Source organism: Lagopus leucura, unplaced genomic scaffold (assembly GCF_019238085.1).
Source record: "Lagopus leucura isolate 7727_CA_CO unplaced genomic scaffold, USGS_WTPT01 Super-Scaffold_1, whole genome shotgun sequence".
NCBI classification, from domain to species: domain Eukaryota; kingdom Metazoa; phylum Chordata; class Aves; order Galliformes; family Phasianidae; genus Lagopus; species Lagopus leucura.
In genome coordinates this window covers 17,328,560-17,352,207 of record NW_024962250.1, presented here as the reverse complement: position 1 = coordinate 17,352,207, position 23,648 = coordinate 17,328,560, and the positions used below count along the sequence as shown (strand labels likewise).

Sequence of the window (23,648 nt, the reverse complement as noted above, 5' to 3'; positions counted from 1 at the left end):
CAGTTGGTGGGTTTGCTCGACTCCCTCCATCCCCTGTCAGTGGGAAGATCTTTTGCTTCATATGGGATGGCATTAAAAAAATAATAAACCCTGATACTCTAATTTTTGACTGTCTTCAATTGTCAGTAGGTGAATCTGTAAAATAAATCTGCTTCTTGCATAGTTAATTTATTAAGTCCGTATCTGAGTTCTTATGCTAATTTTTTTCTTGTTTTGTTCAAAAAATAACATTTAAAACTAAATGGCTTTAAAGTATGTATCTTTTAATATGGCTTCTTATTCAGAAGAGAATGTATAAAAGAATGTATGCTAACAATGTCATAAGACAAAGACATGCATTTATTATGATTCCTGTTTGTACCTTTTCTTACTACATTATACCTGAAAAAACAAGCTGGCAAACAAGAAATACTCTTATGAGCCAAAACCAACATACAGTCTCCTGGGCAGAAATATTTTTGTTATTAATAATTGACTAAAGTGATTCTTACAAAACAGTTTCTCTTTTGTTTTATATTTTTCTTCTGAGCCAGACTTGTAATGCTTCGTTTTGGGAACAGAATAAAATAATTGTTTTTTCTTTTTTTGTGTGTGTGTGTTTTCAGGCTCGGATAGCATTTCTACAAGGGGAAAGAAAGGGTCAAGAAAACTTGAAGAAAGATTTAGTGAGAAGAATAAAAATGTTAGAATATGCATTAAAACAAGAAAGGTATGTATATGTATATTTCTTAAACTTTTATTTTACACATAAGACTTAACAGACTAGGAAGAAAAGTGCATTCACTTTTTCACTTTGTGTGAACGGTTTTTACTAGATTATTCTACTATTGCTTTATATGCACTGTTTTTGTGGTGGGTCATCATCACATTGTGCCAACTGTCTGAGTTTTTGGTAACAATTACTGAAAAAAAATTAATTATTGATAATTAAACAAAAGTGGTGTTTAATAAAGTGGTGTTCTTGTCTCACTTTTTCTGGTGATCTTTTGTGGCTGCTATAATACGAAGTTGCTCAGTTTCCGAATTGGTCTCATGTCTTAAAAAAGTTCAAATTTAATAGATTGTCTTTTCTGGTTTGAAGAATAAGTGCTGTTATTTCATGTGGAGATCACTAGAATTTCTAGTTTCAGTAAGTGTATTTTCTGTAGTATTAACATGATGTTATAAAAAATTTGTCAGATCATAGAATGACTTGGGTTGGAAAGAGTTGCTACCCTCTGATAGGGACTAGGCCAGGTTTCTCAAAGTCTAATCTAACCTGCCTTGAATGCTTTCAGGGATGGGGCATCTATCTCTTCTTTGGGTAACTTGTTCCAGTGCCTCGCCACCCTCTGAGTAAAGAATTTCTTCCTAACATCTAACTTACATTTCCCCTCTTGTGGTTTAAAGTCATTACTGCTTGTCTCGTCACTATCAGATAGTGTAAAGAGATGATCCCCCTTCTGCTTATGTTAAATATTCATTTCACTCCATGCAGGTTAATGACTTTCAAAACTTCACAGTATCTTATTGGCTGTCAGTTTCAGTTGACCAAAGATAGTGCTTTATTTTGTAAAAGCGCTAGGCAGACAGACTTGTCATATGCCTGTATTTTCAGTAATGGACTGAATTCTTTAATTTAATTTTATCTTATTCTCAAAATGAAGCCAAATCCAACTGTGTGAGCTTTTTAAGGGTCTGGCAAAAAAGTAGTCAGCATTTGTTTACTTTGATTTGTGGGGAATGTTCCTTCCAGTGTAAATAAAAACGTGTCCAGGTGAAACCTAACTATTACTGTGACATTTTTGGTTAGCTGTTCAAGACTGAACATGGTTCACATTATAAATTAGTACTGTAAGTAGCTAAGCAGTACAGAAACAACTGATTAGTCAGTTCTCTTACAAAAATCTAATGTAATGAGGATGACTGCATATCTCTGTGTGAAACATCCTGTATAAAGGTGTACTTCAGAACACAGTGTATGTTTATATTGCAGATCATAGCATCACCTCATGTATTTTCTGGTGAAGTAATAGTCTGCAAGGAGCTGCTTCATTCACTTCTGCTCTCAGGGTGGAAAGTAACTCAAGTTTCCTACTGGTGTAAGACTAAGAGTTACACTGTTAGATCATACCAGCTATGTGCAAATGACTCTGAATTACAGTCAGATGAGAACTGTGATGAGCAGGTGGTGTACTTCTCATTTAATAGAACGTTGAACAGTTGAAGGAAAGCAGTTTGTTGGGTTTTTTTTAGCAGTGATAAACTGTTTGTGTGCTGCATGTGGAGACTTGCTGCAAATATACGCTATAAAGCTGTGGGGATTGCCTATTTACTAAGATAAATCAAAGACAGTTAATAAGAGCTATAGTATGAAGGCAGAATGTGCAGCTAATGGTTTTGTTGAAGACTCGTTGATGCTTTCCCTTGAAATTAAACTACCTTTGTAGTTTGACTTCCCATGAAATTCCAGAATTCATCTAATGAGGAAGAAATTCAAAATCATACGTACAGCAGAAGAAACATACAGTTTATTTTAGTTCTTTTGGCTGCTGGATACAACCCAATGCTGTTTAGTTTTCAAAAGGTAAATCTTTGCTTAACTCCCCAGCCAAAATTGTCATGAAGATTGCTAAACACAGGAACTGAAACTCTGGCTTTGATTGGTGAATGAGTGGGAGGCAATGAGGAAGCTGTTTGTACTTCTTTTGCTGCTAACACCCAGTAGTTCGAGGGGATCTAATTGTACAAGTATTGTGATTTGATTATGGAGAGCAAGCAGCTACTGATTTCTTAGTGTGTCATCTAAGAATGGTATGTTAGCTTTGGTTGTTGCTCTGAACGAAGAGTTCAAGGTGATAGGAGTTAGTATTTTCTTGCCATTGGCATTCTACAGGCGACACCAGCAAATGATATCAGCCTGGAGACAGAAAAAAAAAAAAAAAAAAAAAAAAATTCTGATCTCAATGTTGAGAACAATTATCAGTATTATACCTGACTTCTTCCCATACCTTTTTCCTTCTGTTGCTGAATTCCTCATGCTGTCAAATAGTTTCATGCAGAAATGTTAAATTATAGGGAGTAAAAAAAAAAAAAAAAAGCAAAAAAAAAATTCATCATAATCATCAGATTATGATGAATATCATGGTTTCTCAGATGAAGAACATAAAGTAGGACATTGGTTTGTAAGATTAAATAAAATGCTGTAGTAGCTGTGGAATAGTTTAGTATTTCTGGTATTTCTCTCCAAGTATGTTAGAAGTGTAATATTTTAAAGAAGAAAATTTTTGTAACTTTAATGTCCTTGAGTGTTTTGGGTCAGCTTATGAATTTTTGTAATACTATGATACCTTAAAAGGGTATGTATATGAGTTGGGATTTGTTTGTTGCTAGTAGATATGACTTTATGGCACTCTGTAGACACAGCCAGACATATTCTGATGCATACTTTGAACCACTCTATTCCAATCTTAATTAATGTAGTGATAAATTAATAATACTTTCTGAGATGGTAAAACTATGCCTGTATTTTCATCTGTTTTTTGGTTTGGAGCTACTACCAATTGTTACAATTGGGTGGTAGAATTCAATAGATAAATGGCAGCAAACAATTAAATCCACTTAGAGGCGTTTTGTCTTCTCTTAATTTCTTCATTCATAGAAACCTAGCTTCAGAAGGATAGCAAGTCAGTACTCAAAAGATTCCTCTTGCAAAATTCAATTACTATGTGATATGGGACGGGAATTACTGTCACTTCAGTGATTTTTAAAGTATGTAATAATTTAGCCTTGGTTATGTGGAAAATATGGAGGAGTATTTCTTCCTGTAAAAATGAAGTTGAGAATCAAATGTGATGTGAAAGACCAAATAGATCTAATTACATGCAGCAGTATTTTGTGTTATTGGTAGTGGCTTGTTGTTGGTATCTAGATCAAATACTTCATTTTACTCTGTAAGGAACAGTCAAAACAGAAATTTGGTTATGCTTTGAAATTGTAGCTACAAAATGGAACTCAAATATCACTTGCAATGGCTGTGAATTGGGGAAAAAAAAAAAAAGTTGGTTTCTTAACTACAGTGCTTTATTAACTTCACTCATTAATTTATTTGACTTAGTTTCTTACTTAGTGTCATTTTCTAAGTTTTTTTTTACCCCAGATCTGTTACAGTACTTGTAGTTTGTATACTTTTATCTGTAATGCCTCTGGCCTTTTACAGGGTGTAACAAAGCTTTGTCTCAGGTTGGAATGAGCACCTGCTGTATACAGTCTTACTAGTAGATGGGTGAAATACATTCAAATAACTTAAAAACTTGTGTTTGTATTTAATTGTCAGCCAGATTATTCAGCTACAGTGTAATTGGTACAAAATGCAGAGTTTTCTTGTTACAAAGGGTCAATAGTGCCATCTACTGACAGTTTGTCAATGAGACTGAACCTAACGGCCTGCAATTTTGACGGAAACTTTTTTAATTTAGAAGTTTTCTATACCATCACTTATGTCAGGCAGCATTTGGGATGATATTTTGTCTTGAATTTTAAAAAACCTCCAGCAGTGGATTGGCTATTTGAAAGGGGAATTTTTTATATATCCTTGTTTTTGTCCAGCTTGTTACATTATGTACCTTTTCCCGAGAAGTTCTAATATCTTCTTATTTGGGGACAGTCTTTAAAATTGGTGGAAACTGGATGTGATTCAGTCAAATATTTGATTTATAAGTGTGAAGTTTGCTGTGTTTTAGAGACTTCTTTAAAATGTGACTGACTGTTAACTTTCTTTTGGCGTTCTTTCTCTACTATGGAACATCTAGAGTTCTTTTTACTGAAATTTTGAGAATTTATTTTCAGGGGATTTATGCGGGGGGGGAAAGCAGTTGTTAGTGGTGTAGGATAAAGTTAGGGAATTCAAGGGTATAGGTGTAGATAGTGCATATGATTTTCCTGAATATAAAGGGAGCTTTGAAGATGCTTGATAAGCATCCTTAGTTGCGAAGATGATTGGGATGGTTCTTGTGTGCCTTTGTGGAAAAGTTTCACCACAACTGATTTTTAAAAATTGATGTAAAAGGAGAGGATAGGCATTGAGAGACTGGGAGATAAGAAGCAGGAGGGCACTCTTGCGTATGTGGATTGAGGAGAGATTGGAAGCTAAGTCTTAAGTCAGTGGGGAAGATAAAATCAGTAAAATTACATGTGATGGGGGCAGGTAGCATTACAGTGTAGTTCTTTAAGGGAGAAAATCTCTAACGTGCAAAGGCAGAGTGGGAGTCGAAGGTGACAAATAGGTAGGGATCCCAAATATGACATTCATTCATCATAGTATGATTGTTTAGGCTGTGACAGTAGTGCAGCTGAAGAAATCATCCATGATAAATAATTGAACCTAGTTGATGTGTTTAAAAAAAAAAAAAAAATTCTTGGAGAGCAGAGCAAATACTCAGTTGTCACCTTTGCATTGTTTGATAATTATAATTGTAAGAAGGCTTTCTCAAAATTCTTGAAGAACTAGAATTAATTGCATGATACTGTAATTATTGTAATTGTATTGCATTTGGAATATGGGGTGTTCTGTTAATATGGTTGTTTTAAACGGGAGTAGGAAAATATTTGAGCTGATAAAAGCACCTGTGCTAATTTGTTAAATCTTTGCATATTTTTTCAGGGCAAAGTATCATAAATTGAAGTATGGCACAGAATTGAACCAAGGTGACTTGAAAATGCCAACTTTTGAATCAGGTAACTTTTATGATAGTACCTGTTCTAGAACAGTTTCTTTGTACTGTTCTAGATTTGCTCAGTTTATTGCAACTTTCTCTTTTTTCCCTCTTGATTACGTTACAGAGGAAAAAAAATCTAGGAAAAATGTGATATTGGGTAAATATTTTTGATCTCTAAATCATAACAAATCGACCTTTTTATTTTGAAACAACTCTGAACATAATGAAAGTTTGAAGTAGTTGCACAATTCCTTATTAAGTTGCTGCTGCTCTTACTGCTTTTAAAATCACTGTTCATTTAAAATCACTGTTCAACATTTCATGTCAGTTTGACATCCATCTAGAAGGAAAGTTTAAGTGTACAAAAGCATCAGAAATACTGTTGTTTGGTGCTGCTACAAGGTGCTAGTTTTTGAAGAATGAGTGGGGGAAAAAAGCTACTGAATTGGCTTGGAAAAAAATACTGAGTTTTATTTTATCTTAAATGAAGGAAAAATGTCCTAAGAGTTTAAAAAATATATAAAAAAATAAAAAAATCTATCCTTATTGCCTCCAAAGTGCATCGAATTTTGCAGTGTAGATGTGAAGCTTATCATGATGGTTCCCTTTTCACAATATTGCAGATAAAAGAAGGAGTTTTTGGAAACATAACTGTTTAATAAGCAGAAATAAATGTGGCTTCTACTGTAATGTAGGTCTTTGGAAAGTTGCAGTGTTGGCCTGTATTTTTGCAGTGTGCCTTAAAATTGTGGTTCACAGATCACTCTTGTTTCGTTTATTTCTATTTCAGAATTGCCACATTTTGGGTACTTCTACCCTCAGCTGAAACTGCAGATCATGATTCATGTTTTTCATGGGATTTCTAATATATGTTTAAAAGCAATGGAAGTTAGATGGTTTAATCCTTAAGCTCTAAACTTGTGTTTTATAGTCTCTGCCTTAGTAAAGATGGAGTGGGCTCAAGATTTTAGTTGTTGACAGTAAACACATGGAATCTGTGTTAAACTTGACGTCTTTGTTTTCTCCAAATAAATACTTTTTCCAGCTGCTATTCTTGAGGTGGAGAACTGATTTTGTTCTGTTAAACTATTTGCTTCATGCTCCAACAGATAACTGAAGCACAGGGGGAAAAAAGCCCTCTTTAATTAAAAGGAGCTACTGCAGTAGGCTGCAAGTAATTTAAAGATTGCTTTTTGTAAATATTTGCTTTTCATGTCATTGGTGCATTGTGAAAAGTTGATTTTAAAAATCAAACAAAGCCACAAAAAAAACCTTTGAAAAGCCAATAATTGCTGATAATGCTATCTTTCAGAAGAAACCAAAGATACGGAGGTTCCTGCAGTACCTCAGAATAGCCAACTGACCTGGAAGCAAGGCAGGCAGTTACTAAGACAGTAAGTAACACTGTTGGAATGTTGGTTTATTCACGCTTTTTCCTGAGGTCTCAGGATCTGTTTGTTTGCATACATCTTGATTTGAAGTAATTGAGATGAGCACACAGTGGGCCATGATGCAGGAGTTTGTAGTCTTGATCTTTAAACAGTGTACATGGAGCTTTTCCATGTGAGATGGTTAGAGATGAAACTCATCTTCTGTAATATATATTATAGCAGCATTAATTTGTAAGAGTCAATACAGATTTCTTTCATTTTTCCATCAAATGTGCTTTCTTCTTTCTTAATGCATACTAGGTATCTTCAGGAAGTAGGTTATACAGATACGATACTGGATGTACGCTCCCAGCGGGTAAGGTCTTTGCTTGGGCTCTCCAATTCAGAACCAAATGGTTCAGTAGAGACAAAGAATTTAGAACAGATCCTCAATGGGGGCGAATCTCCTTCATCAAAACAAAAGGGACAGGAAATCAAAAGGTAAGTGAAGAGGTGAGAAATGCATGAAGTTTAAGTTTATGTAGTCATTTTAATGTACTGGTCAGTTTACATAGAAATTCAGACTCTTGAGTCTCTGAACACTGTGAACATAGCAGACTACAAATGATTATGAACTTCAGTGAAATTGATTATAAGTCTTGCATAGAAAACATTGGGTTATATGACGTAAATTCAGCTTCAATGCCACTTTGGAATTGTTATTTTAAGGAAAGTTACTGCTGAGTGATGTAACATGAAGAATTAGACTGCTGTAGAAACATCGTACAGTCATTTCTTGGTTTTTTTTGCTAGTTTTAAAATTGTTGAACTGTTAAGTCAGACAGCTACTCTGCTTAATGTTAATTAATCTTCCAAAAATCTCGTGAGTAAAACTCTCTCCCTGTTAATGTCTTTATTTTTGTAGGAACTCTGGTGATGTTCTTGAAACATTTAACTTCTTAGAAAATGCAGATGATAGTGATGAAGAAGAAGAGAGCGACATGATAGAGGATATTGCAGAAGGAAAAGAGAAACATCGGATAAATAAGAAACACAAAGTAAAAAAAATTTAAGATATTGTTTTGCATGCACAAACAGTATCTTAAAAGGGAAATATCTTTTCCTTTTTCCCTAGATAGTCAAAATCATGTCATTTCTTTTATTCCACACTAGAAAATTCTGTCATTGTGATTTCTTTATGCAAAGAGGTTGATTTAGGACAGTCATACTGACAATTTTCCATACTATTCTGTAGAATGGAAGGGCCTATGGCTGCTTTTCTAATGTTCATAAGTAGCTCAACTGTCATTCAACATTAGCTCAGCTTAATGAAAGTTTGAATGTCCCAGCTTGACTTGTTAGGAAGGGTTTTACACTGTACCTTTAGTTATTAACTTGTACATGTAGTAAATAGTTGATTGAGATGTTTTTTGAATCTTTGTTCTAGGGCAGTAGAAAGTCGTATATAATAAGTAAATCTTTTAGCATTTGTTAAGAGATTACACTTGTTTGATTCTTGACAAAATTTTTATAAGAAAAAAATAAATAATTGAAGCTTTGTTTACTTCAGTTTTAAAAAGCCTTTCTGCAAAAGTATAAGAATATTGAGGAACTCATGTAGAAACCCAGCCCCACGTTGAATTTTTATTCACCTGCAGAATGAAAGAGAACTTCTTGGTGATTTCTTGGTAGGGAATTGTTTCTGTTGCCTTTAGGTGAAGATGTGATACAACTACTAAAAAGATTAGTTTCGGAAACGCTTGTGAATATTTTCCGAACTTATGTTTAGTACAGAAATATAAATGGAAAGCAAAAAGGAAAAAATAATTATAGACCAGCAGAAAACAGTTTCTAAAGCTTCTCTGTAAAGTTGTTGATATTGCAAGGAAAAAAAGTAAAATTTTCCAGTTAATGCCTATTAAGTCAGAACTGAAAATTAGGCTATATGGGTTTGGTTTTGTTGCTAAACCTCATATGTCAATATTCTTTTCCTTTCTAATGATTAGTTGACTGTGCTGCTCTCTTTTCATTTTTACTTGTTGTAAGCAGCTATAGTTCTGTGTGGATCTGAACGTGCTTCATGTTAAGAACAAAGTCATCGATGAGCATGATCGCTATCGTTTATAATGAAACATTTGAGTAGATAAAGGTTGGTGGTTAAAATGCAGGAATGTTCTTTATTTGATTGCAGATTGGTAATGAAGGTTTAGCCGCTGACCTTACAGATGATCCCGATACTGAAGAAGCCTTGAAAGAATTTGATTTTTTAGTGACAGCTGAAGATGGTGAGGGAGCTGGAGAAGCCCGAAGTTCTGGGGATGGAACAGAGTGGGGTGAGATGCTAACAAAACAATTTAGAAATAGAAAAATACTTGTTCATTACTCTACAGTATCTTCACAGGTTGCGTGGATGTGTGGATGGTTGTGATGCTGGTGATTAGCTATTAATGTCTAGAATGCTGAAACTTCCATATTTATATTTTAGTGGAAAGAAATATAATTATACTTCCAAATGTTTTACTTTTGATTAAAGAGAAATCCAATGAAAGGAATGTACTGCTTGAATAGGACCAGGATTCTGAATGTTTTTGTATTTGAATTAAATAGGCTTTTGAATTTTGATTTTTGTTCTGTTTTTCTGATAGGGAACTTTAGACTTGTGTTCAGCTGAAATTAATTTCTTTGGTTTGCTTGTAAAAATTAATTTTGAAGGTACCAAGGATTAGGAAGTGTTTGTTTGGAATTAGTATCAGAAAGTTGATCACTTTTTTTTTTTTTTTTTTTTTTTTTTTTTTAAATTTCCAAGCTCTGTTTTGTTTCTAATTGGAAGATGAAGGCAGACAAGTTGTAACCTTTAGTTTTAGTAGTATTTATTGGTTGTCTTTATATAGCCAAGCAGGCAGATCTCTCAGTATGAGAATTCTCTTAGGCCCTGACGCCAAGGTTCTGATTTTGAATTTGCACTTTCCTTTCAAATATCAAGCGCAGAGAATTCTGGTTTCTGAATCAGTCTTACCAGTATGGTATATAGAAAGACATACATACTGCTACTTTTCTTTCATAATGTAAATAGTTGCTCAGCTCTATTTTCTTTTCAGTGTTGTTGTTTTTTTTTTTCCTGCTCCAGTGTTCCCTGTCCTAGCATCCCTACCATTCCTTGTTTTAGTGAGGATTCAGGCTCTCTGACAAAAATGCAAAGAACCAGTGTTTTTAAATGTATTTCTTTATAGATATTTTAATATAAGCGAATCAAACGTCAAATATTTTTGCTTTCAATAGTTAATCATTGAAGTAGTATCAGTAGGTCTAACTCCAGATACATTAAAACTTTTAATTACTAAATTTGATGGTTACATTTGTGCTATTAGAAATTTCTGCAAATCAGCCTGCCAGTGACTGTGGACATCTTCCATTCTGCCTATAATACAGTTCTAATGAACGCGTTCCTCCTATTTATAAATACCTCATTTAATGTGCTTTGAGTCTTAAATTATTTTGAGATATTTTGATATAAAGTCTGTCATGTGATATTTTGCTAGAACAGTTTATCTTCAAAATAGTGAAAGATGAGCAAATTCAAGCCATTTTAAACAAGGTATGCCATTTTTCATTGAAAAATGAATGTAATTTTCAAATTAGAATTTTATGCTTTGTAGTGAAACAGTATCAAGAAAAGGATGCTTATGTAAGTCTGTTTGCTTAGGTAAGAGGGGATAAAGCAAATGTTACCTGTTACATAGTATATGCTACACGTTACAAGTGTTACACATCAAGTAGTCTACTTATTTTGCTTGTGATTTTCGTGTCTAACATGTTAATCACTGAATTTTTCCTCTGTGTGAAACAAATTCTTTTTATGTAACAATGTGAGTCATTCTGTGCACAGAATTCCATACAGGAGAGGGACTGGAATTGAAGTTCTCTTGAGTCATTTTTAAAAAAATGAAATTGAAGAGGGGGGAAAAAAAAAAGCCTCTACTGAGTGATATTGGCTGTTGGGCACTCTCGATCCTCTGCGTGGTCCTGGTGCCAATTTAGTGTGGATTATGACCACTATGAGTGACTTGAATAAGCTTACTACTACAGGAGACTTCTGGAAGTCTTTCAATTATGTGACTTTGTTCCAAGAAGGATAAGTAAGTGTAGGCATAGTGAGGAAAATACTGTTAGGTTTTCCAGTAATCTTTGAAATTCATTTCGGAACCTCCCTATTTCATCTGAGGTATAATTTGAATTAGTTTTTTATTTCTAACTACACTTCAGTAGCCAATACCACTGTTCCTGGATATTTGTTTGCAGGCTTTTTTATCCTGTTTTCTGAATTAGCCCACCTCCTTCCAACTCATTGCCTCTTGAAATTTCAGTGTATCCTGCAGACTGGATATGTTACTCCTATTTTGTTGTCACTGAATTATGTGCTCCTGATTTCATATATCGCAGCTCTTAAAACATCCCAGAATTACATGCAAGAATGTTTTGGTTTCTTGTTTTGTTTTGGGTTGGGTGTTTTTTTGTTTTGTTTTTTTTTTTTTGCAACGGCATTACATTTTTTTTACGTGTTCTGTTTTTTAGTTGATTTTTGTCAAACCCTAATTTGTACTGTTGCGACCTACTTGTTTATTTTCGTTCTATTAATGTTTTTCGGGCTGTTATTTGTTGTTCTTCACTGAATTTCCTTTTTGTATGTGTGTCGGGGGGGGGAGTGGAGTTATTTACTTGTTTATCAATTTCCTTCCTAATTTCTTTGCACGAACCTTCTGTCATCTTTTTGTGTCTCTAGTGTTTCCTGAATAAATGGTAATTTTCTATCACTGTTTTGACCCTGTGTTCATAAAGGTTGAGATCTTTCTGTTTGTGGTTTGGTAGCTGTGGCAGTAGTTTGGTGTAAGATGTAATTCTTCAGTTTCCTTTTCCATGGGTCCTTACAGACAGTTCTTGAAATTTCCCCATTATGTTTTATTTCCTGCCTTCCCTACCATTACTGTTTCTGTATCTCATCTCTTTATCAATCTTCTCTTTGTCATTTTCCGCCCTATCTGAATGATGATCTTTTTACAGATTGGTCTATATCCTAGGGTATATTCCCATTCTTTGTTCCGTTATATCATGAAACATTTGTGTGTAGACTGACTCCTACTGGTTATACTGTTCTGCTGCATAAATGCTTTTGTTTCTTTCTCTGCTGTATATGGCTCCTCTTGTGCACTTCTATGAATCAAGTGGCTATAATATCAAAAGTTGCTGTCTTATGGAGACACTGATATTGTAGGTATAGTTATAAGTTGGGAACTGAATAACTTATTTTTATTATTTTATGTTTGAAAACCTTGTGTGCATAAACCAAGTTTGGTTGATGTTTAGTTGTTTCTCAGACAAGGTTCTTCTGCAAATGTTACCTTTACCTTGTCTTGGAAACTAGTTTATCCATTTCCTACTGTAGCCTTTCCAGAAAGGTTTGAGACAGTTGAAAAATTTTGAGACTCCTCATGAACACTAAATAATTTTCCAATGTTTGTCAGATGGAAAAAGTTGTCTTCTGAAATGGCTGTGGAATGTGGCATTTTTGCTTTTTCCAGTGTAATTGCTGAAATGCAGTGGGATGTCAACTTAATTCACTTACGTGAATTACTTTTATCAGTCTTCATTTAAAATGATTTGTTTCTCTGGTTATGCATAGGACCAAGACTTCTTTCTTGTGCATGTAGAACGAGTGTGAGAGAATGCATGGTGGTCTTCATGAATAAACTGGCACTGACTTACTCAGTTTGCATTTTCATGAGTAATACAGCATGAAAACTTTTATTTGCTTGTTTAACACTGGCTGAATAATTTCTTAACACTGTCTTTCTAAAGATGCAGTAATCTTTCTGAACACCAATGAATTTTTCTGTATTTTGAAGTATACAACATGAAAAGTTACTTATGAAACTTAATTTGTTTGCTCTTTAGAAACAAATTAATACACAATTTTCAAATGTGTAACTGATATTAAGCAGTGTCTTGGAAAACTATGAAACAAGATTTTGTATTTTGTAAACTTTAAACTGAGACTGCACCTTTTAAAGATTTATTAAGAACTTGTATTGATGCTCTTATACAGCTATTATAGTAAATAGCCAACAGCTTGCATTGCCAATTGCTGATTTTTTTTCTTTTAATAATATGCTGCATGTAGACAAAGATGACCTGTCCCCAACTGCTGAGGTTTGGGATGTAGACCAGGGACTAATAAGTAAACTGAAGGAACAGTACAAGAAGGAACGAAAGGGGAAGAAAGGGGTAAAGAGTAAGTGCAGATTCTGAATCTTGTAATACAACGCTTTTTTGCCTATCTGTATAGAAGACTTTTTTTTTCCTCATGAGTTCTATTTGTTTTTGTTTTTCATTAAACGTTTCTGTAATGGGGGCAACCAACTTTAACTTTCTACCTGCTGAATGTGAATATATCAAAGCCTTTATCTACAGCCAGTCTTATCTCGATGAGATGTGTTGAAAGTGAAATAGGTGCAGAGAAGTAACTTGCTTTTTAATGGGAGCGCAAAAATAATGAACAATTGGCATTTAGGAGTTATTTCTACTCCAGAAGGTTTTCTGAAAGAAGATGTAAGCTTTCTCCAGTTCTTAAATTAAAATACTATGGTACTGTTTTGACTGTTGGTTGTTTTAGTGTTTGTTTTGTTGTTTGGGTGTTTTGGGATGTGTTTTTGATATATATATATATTTTTTTTTGATTTTTTTTTTTTGTTGTTGTTCTTTTTGGCTGTTTGGTTTTTCATTTTTGCATCATGAGCTTGAATCAAGCTGTAATTGCTATTCATGGGTTGCAATTTTTTTTTCTTTTGGCAATCTAAGGCAATGTGGGAGTGGAGGAAAAGAAAGCCTATTGTGTGATTATGAACTTTTTTGCAGCTTTGTTTATTTTTTGTGGTGCCTCTTGCTTTTCTGTGCAGTTTCTAGGTTTTGGCTAATGCCTTACTCTAGAACAGTTTTCAGACCTGTTGCCCTTATATGAACCATGCAAGTTAAACTGAATTTTCAACACTATGTACCTGTTCAAAATACCTTTGTGATTTATATCATCAGCTATGCAAGTTTTTTAGTGGACATGATGTTATTAAATTAGTCTCTGGAGAAGCTCTTTTGCAGGTGTTTTTTAATTTTTTTATTTGTCTGCTAAAGTTTCTAGCTATATTTAGTAAAAGTAAAAAATATTTAGGATTTGGAAAATTGTGTGAATGTGCACTAAATCAGATGATAATTAGGATATAGCACTTCATTAAAGGATTCTATAATCATTAAGGTTTGAAATTATTTTGCTAGTTATAATGAACTAATATTCATTTGCACGTTGTTTTTCAGCAGTTTTGCATGACTCTTAGGCACATATGCATTCATGCACATAGACAAATATTTTCAGCCAGAGTATTCTTGCCCAGATTTTGGATTAATTTTTGGAATTTATGGTAGTAATCTGGATGTCAGTAAGCATCACTTAATATGTAAGTAAGCATTTGATGCTTTCAAATTCATGGTTTCTAGTTAAAAATTGACACCTAAATTGCTGAACTAATTGAGTAGCCTAAGTGCACACAGCGAAAGTATGCAGTTACGGTGGGACAGGTTTGTTTAAATTATTTTTATTCTGTCTCTAGACTTCTTTTGTCAGCTTTTTTAACGTTGAGACTGAAAGTAGAAGATCCTCTTTATTTCTCCTTCAAATGCCAGATCTTTCACAACCTTGATGTTGCATATTCATCTTATTTTGCTCTTCGACATTTTAAGTCCATTGTCATATTTGTGTCAGAATTTTCTGAGATCTGTGTGGCACTATATATGATCATTATGATCAAATAAACATTTTGATTATCACCTCTTGCTGTGTTTTTGGGGGCACAGTAATAGGGCAGACATTCTAATGGATTCTTTTATTGGACATGTATCCAATAACTGTACCGTAATCTGCAGTTAGTCTGTTCAACTCATGTCAGGATCTTCACGGCCCTGACATAGATGTGATAACTGTCATTCCAGTCTTAGGGGTTAATAACAAAACACAAGTTCATTTTATTCATTTTGACACTTCTTGTTGTTTCTTCTTATTATCTTTTGAGTGGAACATCTAAACTTAGGTAATCTGCTCATCACAGATACATCTTGATAAGGCTTTTCTTTTTCCTTTATTATTTTTAAATCTGTCAGGATAGTCAAAATACTATGTTAAAATATTTATGTTGAATTCTTTCTTAAGGGAATTTAAAATGAAACAAAAAATACCCAATGCTTTAATTGCCTTTATAGTATCAACAATAGTAAAATAACCGGCTATTGAGGTTATGTGTGGTGGAATAGGGTTTGTTTTGTTTCTGTCTGCAACATTTCTGTGGACAGGTATACACTCCTTTGGGTAAGAAACTGGTTAGTGGGCCGTGCCCAACGAGTAGTGGTGAATGGTGTGAAGTCCAGCTGGCGACCCGTTTCAAGTGTTGTCCCCCAGGGGTCGATACTGGAGCCCATCTTGTTTAATGTCTTTATTGATGACCTAGATGAAGGGATTGAGTGCACCCTCAGTAAGTTTGCAGATGACACCAAGTTGAGAGGTGGTGTGGATCTGCCTGAGGGTAGGGAGGCCCTTCAGAGGGATCTAGATAAGCTGGATCACTGGGCTGAGGTGAATGGGATGAGGTTCAACAAGGTCAAGTGCTGGGTCCTGCACTTTGTCCGCAATGCAGCATTATAGGCTTGGGGATGAGTGGCTGGATGACTGTGAAGAGGAAAGGGACCTGGGGGTGTTGGTTGATGCTTGACTGAACATGAGCCGACAGTGTGCCCAGGTGGCCAAGAGGGCCAACGGCATCCTGGCCTGCATTAGAAATAGTGTGGCCAGCAGGAGCAGGGAGGTGATCATCCCCCTGTACTCAGCACTGGTGAAGACGCACCTCGAGTACTGTGTTCGGTTTTGGGCCCCTCAGTACAAGAAAGACATTGAGGCCCTGGAGCGTGTCCAGAGAAGGGCAACGAAACTGGTGAGGGGTCTGGAGCACAAGTCTTATGAGGAGCGGCTGAGGGAGCTGGGATTGTTCAGTCTGGAGAAGAAGAGGCTGAGGGGGGACCTCATTGCACCCTACAACTTCCTGAAGGGAGGTTGTGGTGAAGAGGGATTTGGCCTCTTGTCCCAGACAACGAGCAGGACACGGGGAAATGGCTGCAAGTTGTATTAGAGGAGGTTTAGATTGGACATAAGGAAGAACTTTTTCTCTCAGAGAGTGGTCAGGCACTGGAATGGCTGCCCAGGGAGGTGGTGGAGTCGCCGTCCCTGGCAGTGTTCAAGAGGCATCTGGATGAGGAGCTGCAAGATATGGTTTAGGGCTTGTGGTGGCAACGGTGATGTGGAGACGATTGGACTAGATCTTATAGGTCATTTCCAACCTTGTGATTCTATGATTCTATGATGTCTTCTCTTTCCAAGCTCAACGCTCCTCTGCAAACCCGCACATATGCATTAATTGGCCTATGTATCTGTTCACAGAATAGGAAAGCTTTTACACAGGCTTTACTGATTGTTACACTACTGCCTTGTTTTATAAGTTGTGGGGTTTTGTTTGTTTGTTTGTTTTTTGTTTGTTTGTTTTTTTTTTAGAATTTAAGAAGGAAATGAGATTCTAGGTGTTGTTTTCTTCATAACAGGTTTGTGTTTACTGATTGTATTCTGTCATTCTGAGGAAGACTGCAACGCAGCCAGATGATGCCTTGAAACATAGCTGCTTATGCAGAGTCAGCACATTCTAATCCTTAAAAATCTTTGTAACATTTAGAGTACTTCAACAATGATATGAAGGCACAATAATTAGAAAGCAGATATCTGTATATTGCTTATGTCTGGAAGACCATCACAGAATAATGACATTTTTTAGCATGAATTACAGGGAAGTTGTTGGAAATAGCGCCTGCTTCTTTGTAAACTTAAGTGTTTCTCCCTCTCTTATGATGGATTGAGGGCTGTTCTGAGCTGATGCCTGCAGGACAAGTAAGTAAACTTGCTGAAAAGCACTGCAAGACAAGACTGATTGTCCTGTTATTAATGATATGCAAAATGACTGGCTAGTTCAAGGTAGCAAGGGGTAGCAGAGTGAGCTGGATTACTGTCAGTTTCCTTTGAGTATGCTCTGAGACAGACTTCTTATTCCCACATGTTTGAGGTGAAAGCGTTTACGAAAGGTGCTTTCTGTTTGGATGAGGGTAAAATTTGTATCAGTGTCAAGAAGACTAATGAGTCTTCTGGAGAATAAAGAGTGGTTTCAAGTAGACATCAGGGTACCAGTCATGACTTTTATCACGTAATATAGTGATTGCTTCTTAATATCTTCAAGAATATTGTCTTCTGCTGATCACTTTAGATAGGTGACTGGCTGACAACCAGTTGGAAAAGATACAAAAACAGGTTTGTGGTTTGTGCAGTTAAGACCCAATCATTTAACTACTTTTTTTTTTTTTAAATGAAATTTCATTGGCTGACTGCAGTTAACTGTTTCAAATGAGATATTATCCATATTAGTCTAGCAGCTATCTAAAAACTACTAAAAAGTGTTATTGGAAAGGAGACATTCCTCATACTAGTGAAGAACAACATCCTTCACCTCTTTGGGGTGTCTTTTTAGACGTTTCCACTTCAAGCCAAATGCAGTTCATTTCAGCCTGCAGGTCTCTAAAGAAAGGGATTAGGTGACATGATGGAATAGGTCATCCAGTAGAACATAGTGGTTACTCATTGTAACTGTAGTTTGTAGTTAAAACTAGTTGGAAGTTCGTTTCAGTTGCCCGATAAAGGATGTTATTTTTACATTTGTATGTGATAAGTGTTTATAACACGTACTTTGTTTCCTTCCAATCTGCTGATAGCTGCTTCCTATGCTTTCCTATCTAACTGTAATGAAGTCTTTTTCTGTTCATGCTTTTAAAGGAATGTTGTGTGTTCCCATTAGTAATTGTGTTTGAAAGAAATGTTTATCTGCTTTCACTGTCTCCTTCAAAACTCAAGTAGGTCTCTGTATTAATCCCTGCTTTTTATCCATCTGTGTCTTAAAGTAATAATAATATTGCTTTACTTCTGGGTTTATTGGAAAACGATTCTACATAAAGATTAGAACAGTAACCAGGAAAGAAAATGCTAAGTATTTCACACTTCTTCAGCTGAGATCATAGGTTTCTAGACTCATCAGTACATGAGTTCAGTGAGACTTAGCCATTCAAGAAGCATGTTACATATGGAAAACTTTAGGAAGCCAGTTTTATTCTCGAACAACTAACGGGTAGGAGCTTTAATATGTATGATAGAAATACTGTGGCTTCCATGAAAGATTGAAACCACAAAAAAGTATAGGGATTCTAACTTGCATTTGTTGAAATGAACATGTTTTGCAATTATTAATGTGAATAATGATCCCTCTCTGCATTACATCAAGAAAATAACTGACGGATGCTAATTTTTGGTCACATTGATTTTAACTATTTTTTGTCAAAGACAGATCTTAAAATTGGTATAACATGATTTCAACAAATGTGTTTTAGAATTTAACTACTTAAACAGTTCTGATTTTGAGAAGTGATCTGTAAATCTAGTGTTTACCTCTTACAACTTCATAAAATGAAGGCCTTGTTTTGGTTTGTGTCTTTTAAAAAGTGACATGTCAACTCAGAGTGTAATAAAATGCTGCCTAGTGCATACTTCACCAAAATGTGTATGTTTGAAAATTACTTACGCTGTACTATATCCATTTAGAAGTAGTAAAACTTCATAGTGGATTTTAAAGAGAAATACATAGCATAAGTATATTTATTTGTTTAAAATATAATTGCCAACACTACCTGTGAGGACTTCGTTTTAATTAAAACTAGTGAAGTGTCATTGTGGATAATTTTCTTTAGCAGGAGTCTATTGCTGTAATTTCACTTCATCTTTTTTTTTTCCTTCTTTTTTTAATGGAAGCTGGAAGTTGAAAGCAGAAGTGAATTTAATTAAAATACTTGTAATTAGAACCTACTATTTTTGATAGCTAGTATCCATACTATGAAATTAATGCACATAATTTAGTATATTTTAATTCCACTTTTAGTTACTACTGCTATATAATTTAGTATTCTTTACTTCTAGGAGCAGGCTTATCTAATAAATATAATGTGCATTTACTATTTCATACACTGGTGATCTTGTATTTTATACAATATAAATATTTTATACAATTCAAATACCATTCAAAATCAGGGAAAGTTAATTGTTTGTTGCACCCCCCACCCCCACAATTATGATTTATTTATACTTATTCCCCTCATTTGTGAGCTTATCTTTTATTTGCAATCTTTCTCAATGTTTAATTGTTTAGTATAGTTAGTTCTGTATTAGCAAGTGTTTAATTCATATGTATTTTTATAATTGTGTTCTTTTGATGTTTGGCTTCTTGCAGGGCTGTATGATGATTTTTTTCTCTCCTACAGGAAATTATAAAATAGATCAACAGATGCAAAACATTTGTTCTTTGATCTGGTGAATTCAGACTGTTTGCATGTAGTTTTAGATTTAATGCATTAACTCCTTGATTTCCAAAAGATCAATTGTATTTATATACAAAGACAAAAGCAAAGCATTGTATTTATTTTAAGGAGGTCCCATTAGTAATTATTCTTGTTTACTTAGTTTAATGGATTTTTAGACTTCTGTCAAGTCAAGCGGTAGCAATCAAATGAATTTTTGCTGCTGACGTTAATTTACAGGAGTCAACAGGACAAAACTTCAAGACATGATAGCAGATCTGGGCGATGATGAGATACCCCACATCCCTTCAGGAATCATTAATCAATCTAGGTCACCCTCTTCTAGAATGACTGATCATGAAGGTGCAAGAGCAGAGGAAGGTACAAAAAATTCAGCTACTTATTGTATTTCAGGAGATTTCTTGTAGAAGGCACACGCTGTCATTTACTGTCCGCTCTATAAAGCTTAATGCAGTTGCAGGTTGTGGACCTTTATTTCCTAAGTACTTTTAAACAACTTCATGTACAGCGGTGTGTTCTGAAACTATTCAGTATTAAATCACTGTTTGCAGACCCCATGTAGCAAAATGTTGTATGAATAGGGTGTTACTGATTGAGGGTTAAAAGGTGAGTATTAGTATTTGACAACAGTTTGTATTTCTGAGTGAAATTTGTAAGTGAATATTTAACTTAAGAGACTAACTTGTCTCTTTTTCCTTAAGCTTAATGTTGATTTATTGTTTTTAAATTCTCTTGTCCTATTTTATGTATAGTCTTAAGCATTTCTCTGCAAAGTATTAGGTCCAGTTTCAGAATTATCTTATGCAATGGGGGTTAGTGGCATAATATCACCTACGTAGCCCAAAGTTTTACTATTCAGCTTGTTGCCATCTACAGTTTTAAGGTTTGACTTTTAAAGGAGCGTTTTTCAAGATCATACAATACTGTGATATAAATTGTCTATTTTAAATAGAATAAAATAAAATCAAAGTGCTCAACTAAATCCGCATTTGGCTCTTCTAGGATGATCTCTGAACCATAAGCCCTGGCATGGTATTAGCTATCCCAGAAGTCAAAACAATTTGCATTATTACTGATGCTGCTTATTGGTTCTTTTGTTTTTCCTTAATCCTTACTGTTGTCTGTCCTCCTCCTCCCTGAAATTTCTGTCTTGTTCTAAGCAGAGAAGTGTAAAGTTTGTGGGGAAGTGCTTTTGCTTCTATCCTGAACTATTACTTCACCTTGTTTTCTAGCCTTCTATTTTACTGCCTTCCTTTTTTTTTTCTTTTTTTTTTTTTTTTTCAATTTAAAGATCCACAAGTATCAAATTAACTTGTAGAATGCAATTGAAAATAGTAATGGTGAAGTTTCTGTTGCAGAAGTCAGTGCGCATGTACCTTGTACTATCAGCTGTAAATGTCGTGTGATGGTATAGAGGTGTCTCGCATCTCTCCAGTAACTGTGTAACTGCTGCAGTGTTTTGTGCTAGGTATTTTAAATGGAATGTTATCTCATGTCTGTTTTAAAGGCATTGTATCTCAAGTAATACAGTACAAAGCAACCCTTCTGAAGAAATAGATTGTAGATTTGAATTTGATAAGGGCTGACTTGTATGGTTACTGTAGAACAGACGTTATGCTACACTTCAAATAAAGATTGTCCAAACTGTTTTCAAGTAAACTGCCTTCAGAATTGTATTTCTGTCTATTTATGTGCTTTATGATTATAGCTTATCAGTTCAGTTTCCTGGACTTTATTCATTAAGAGCAGTAGTATGAATATCTTTATTATTTTCTTATTATTATCACGATCTGTTAATTGTGGTTTCTCCAAAACTTTTAAACTGGCATAATAGTGTAAGCTTTGCTGTTTTGGTCGGAAATTCTATGTAGAATACTGTGCAGCTTTCTAAATCTTTGCACAACCCATTATAAAAAGATGAAGTTACAAGCACACAAGCTTACTTTGTATTCATTTTAGGTCTGCACTTTGTAAATTTCAAATACTTATCATAACACGGTGATTTTGCTCAGTTTTTCTATTCAGCTGTGGTTTCAAAGCTAATGCCTTTTGAAGACAGTTTTAGGGAACGATTGTGTGTCTTTCTTGCTAGGGCATGCTAGCCTGATGAATGTTACTAAGCTGTAATGTTCTTGGGGTTGTACTTAAGGTTTATGCTACACTCTGCTATTAAGTGTTCCAGTTCTGTTATAAATTGAGTGGTTGGAAATGCTATTTTCATGTAGAGAACAAAGTGGTTTTTAAGCTCCCTTTTTTTAAACTTGGTGAGGGCTTGGGGATCCAAAAAAGAAACTGTAGTTCTTTTACAACTGTAGTTCTAATTTTAACTATGATTCTGATTGGCTGGAACTATATATTTTACAGTTTTTATTTGTACTCAAGTGGAGGTTTAAATATGAGACAGTTGTTATGTTGTAATAACATTTTGTAGTCTCGGCCATTTAAAAAAAACTTTGTTTTGCCGTAGTGCATGGTCTTCAGAAATAGAAAGTACAGCATAATTCTGAGCTACAACTTGATTCTACATCCAGTATATTGTGTAAAGTTATTTTTGTTTTATTGAACACCTAATCCACAGCTGTGGGAATAATCTCCTTTTTTAATTAAAACAAACAAACAATAAATCCAATTTATTTTTTTCCATATGCCTATTGATATATGGTGAGGATCTTTATTTTTGGTAGCTGTAACTTCATGCATATTTCATTGCATTACTTCTCTGCATATATCAGAAAAAGAGACACAAAAAAAAAGTGTTGAAAACCTGCAGAACTTGCAAACGTTCTTCAGTCTTATATTGAATGTCATATTTGCACAAACTTATTTTTAGAATTAATGAAAATGTAGTTATGCTATGTATACGTGTTGGTAGCTTTAGTGTTTAGAAATGTGCTTCTAAATTTTGGATAATGTTAACTTGGAAGTTTTAAATAAAGAAATGTTGAAATTGATAGGTTTATGTATAGATTTCTCCTGTGCAGTTTTCAGTGGTAGAGCTTAGCTCATGCAAGCTTATCTACCAAGCACAGACAGCATTAATCTTGTGCACTATTAGGAGGATAGACTTGAGAGCTCACTTAAACTATGTGAGCATGTCTTAGATAAATAGGACTCGCACAACAAGGATATAAAGCATCCTCAGGTGTAAAATGAGGATGCTGTCTCCTTTCCCCTGTGGTCTGGGAAGACTTGGGAGATTTGGACTTCTAAATGGACAGTAGTATTTGTTAGTCTGGGCCTGTCAGGACGTTGAAGGTGAGCCAGGTTTGGAAATTCCAAATAAAGTATTAGGCTTTTTTTCTTTCTCTTTTTTTTTTCTTCTGTCAGAAAAAAAAAACAAAAAAACAAAAAACAAGGAAATTGTGAATATTTTGGGGGAAAAAAAAAAGAGCTAATTATTATTGTTTGGGGATTTCAGTGTCTTAATTTAATCAAAAGAATGTCTGTGATGTTATTTCTTGCTTTATATAGGAATATTGCATCTTCCTTTAATTTTAGTCAGGTGTTTAGACAGGAAAAAAAAAAAAGGAATTGCATGTATTAAAGCATTATTTCTGAGAGGATTAGAAAGTAGAAGTGCCATTACAGTGATACTGTAACTCAGTGAAATCTAAAAGTCAAGCAGATTTAATTTCTAAAGATGTCAAATAAGATTTAACATGCTTTGGAAATGCTTACACTTAGCTGAAGTTCCCATTTTGTTGAAGTTGATCTAAAATACTTTACCTATCAAGAATCCCGTTTTATTTTTTATTTTCTTCTCACAAAAGAGAATACTGATAAGTAAAAGCAGCTTCTAATAGCATGCTCAAGTGTTAGTTTTTGAGCCTTCAGTCATATTCCTCACCACCAAGTTGGTATTCGGGGACATTGTAGAAGGAGGTAAACAGTATTGTTGATTATAAGGAATGCGGGTGAATGTTTGGAACTTTCTCGTTAAGATGTTTGTTCAGAATGAATGGTTTATAGGTTATTTGTATTTATTTATTCTAAATGGCAATTGACAAAAATGTTAAATATTAACTTGAAGGCGCAG

The 23,648-nt window shown here is 34.6% G+C and overlaps 1 protein-coding gene across 3 annotated transcripts in view; it reads left to right on the top strand.

Annotated features, from left to right (window-relative positions):
• Positions 1–23,648, top strand: part of STRN3 (striatin 3) — a 56,485-nt gene that overhangs the window by 15,931 nt on the left and 16,906 nt on the right. Inside the window, exons 2-9 of one of the 3 annotated variants that reach the window (XM_042895261.1) lie at positions 606–709; positions 5,642–5,715; positions 7,009–7,090; positions 7,388–7,567; positions 7,992–8,124; positions 9,258–9,399; positions 13,242–13,352; positions 19,832–19,972. In XM_042895261.1, the coding sequence (XP_042751195.1) occupies positions 606–709; positions 5,642–5,715; positions 7,009–7,090; positions 7,388–7,567; positions 7,992–8,124; positions 9,258–9,399; positions 13,242–13,352; positions 19,832–19,972 (967 nt within the window). The remainder of the gene's footprint in view (positions 1–605; positions 710–5,641; positions 5,716–7,008; positions 7,091–7,387; positions 7,568–7,991; positions 8,125–9,257; positions 9,400–13,241; positions 13,353–19,831; positions 19,973–23,648) is intronic. The other 2 variants (XM_042894813.1, XM_042895183.1) reach the window with 2 other exon arrangements.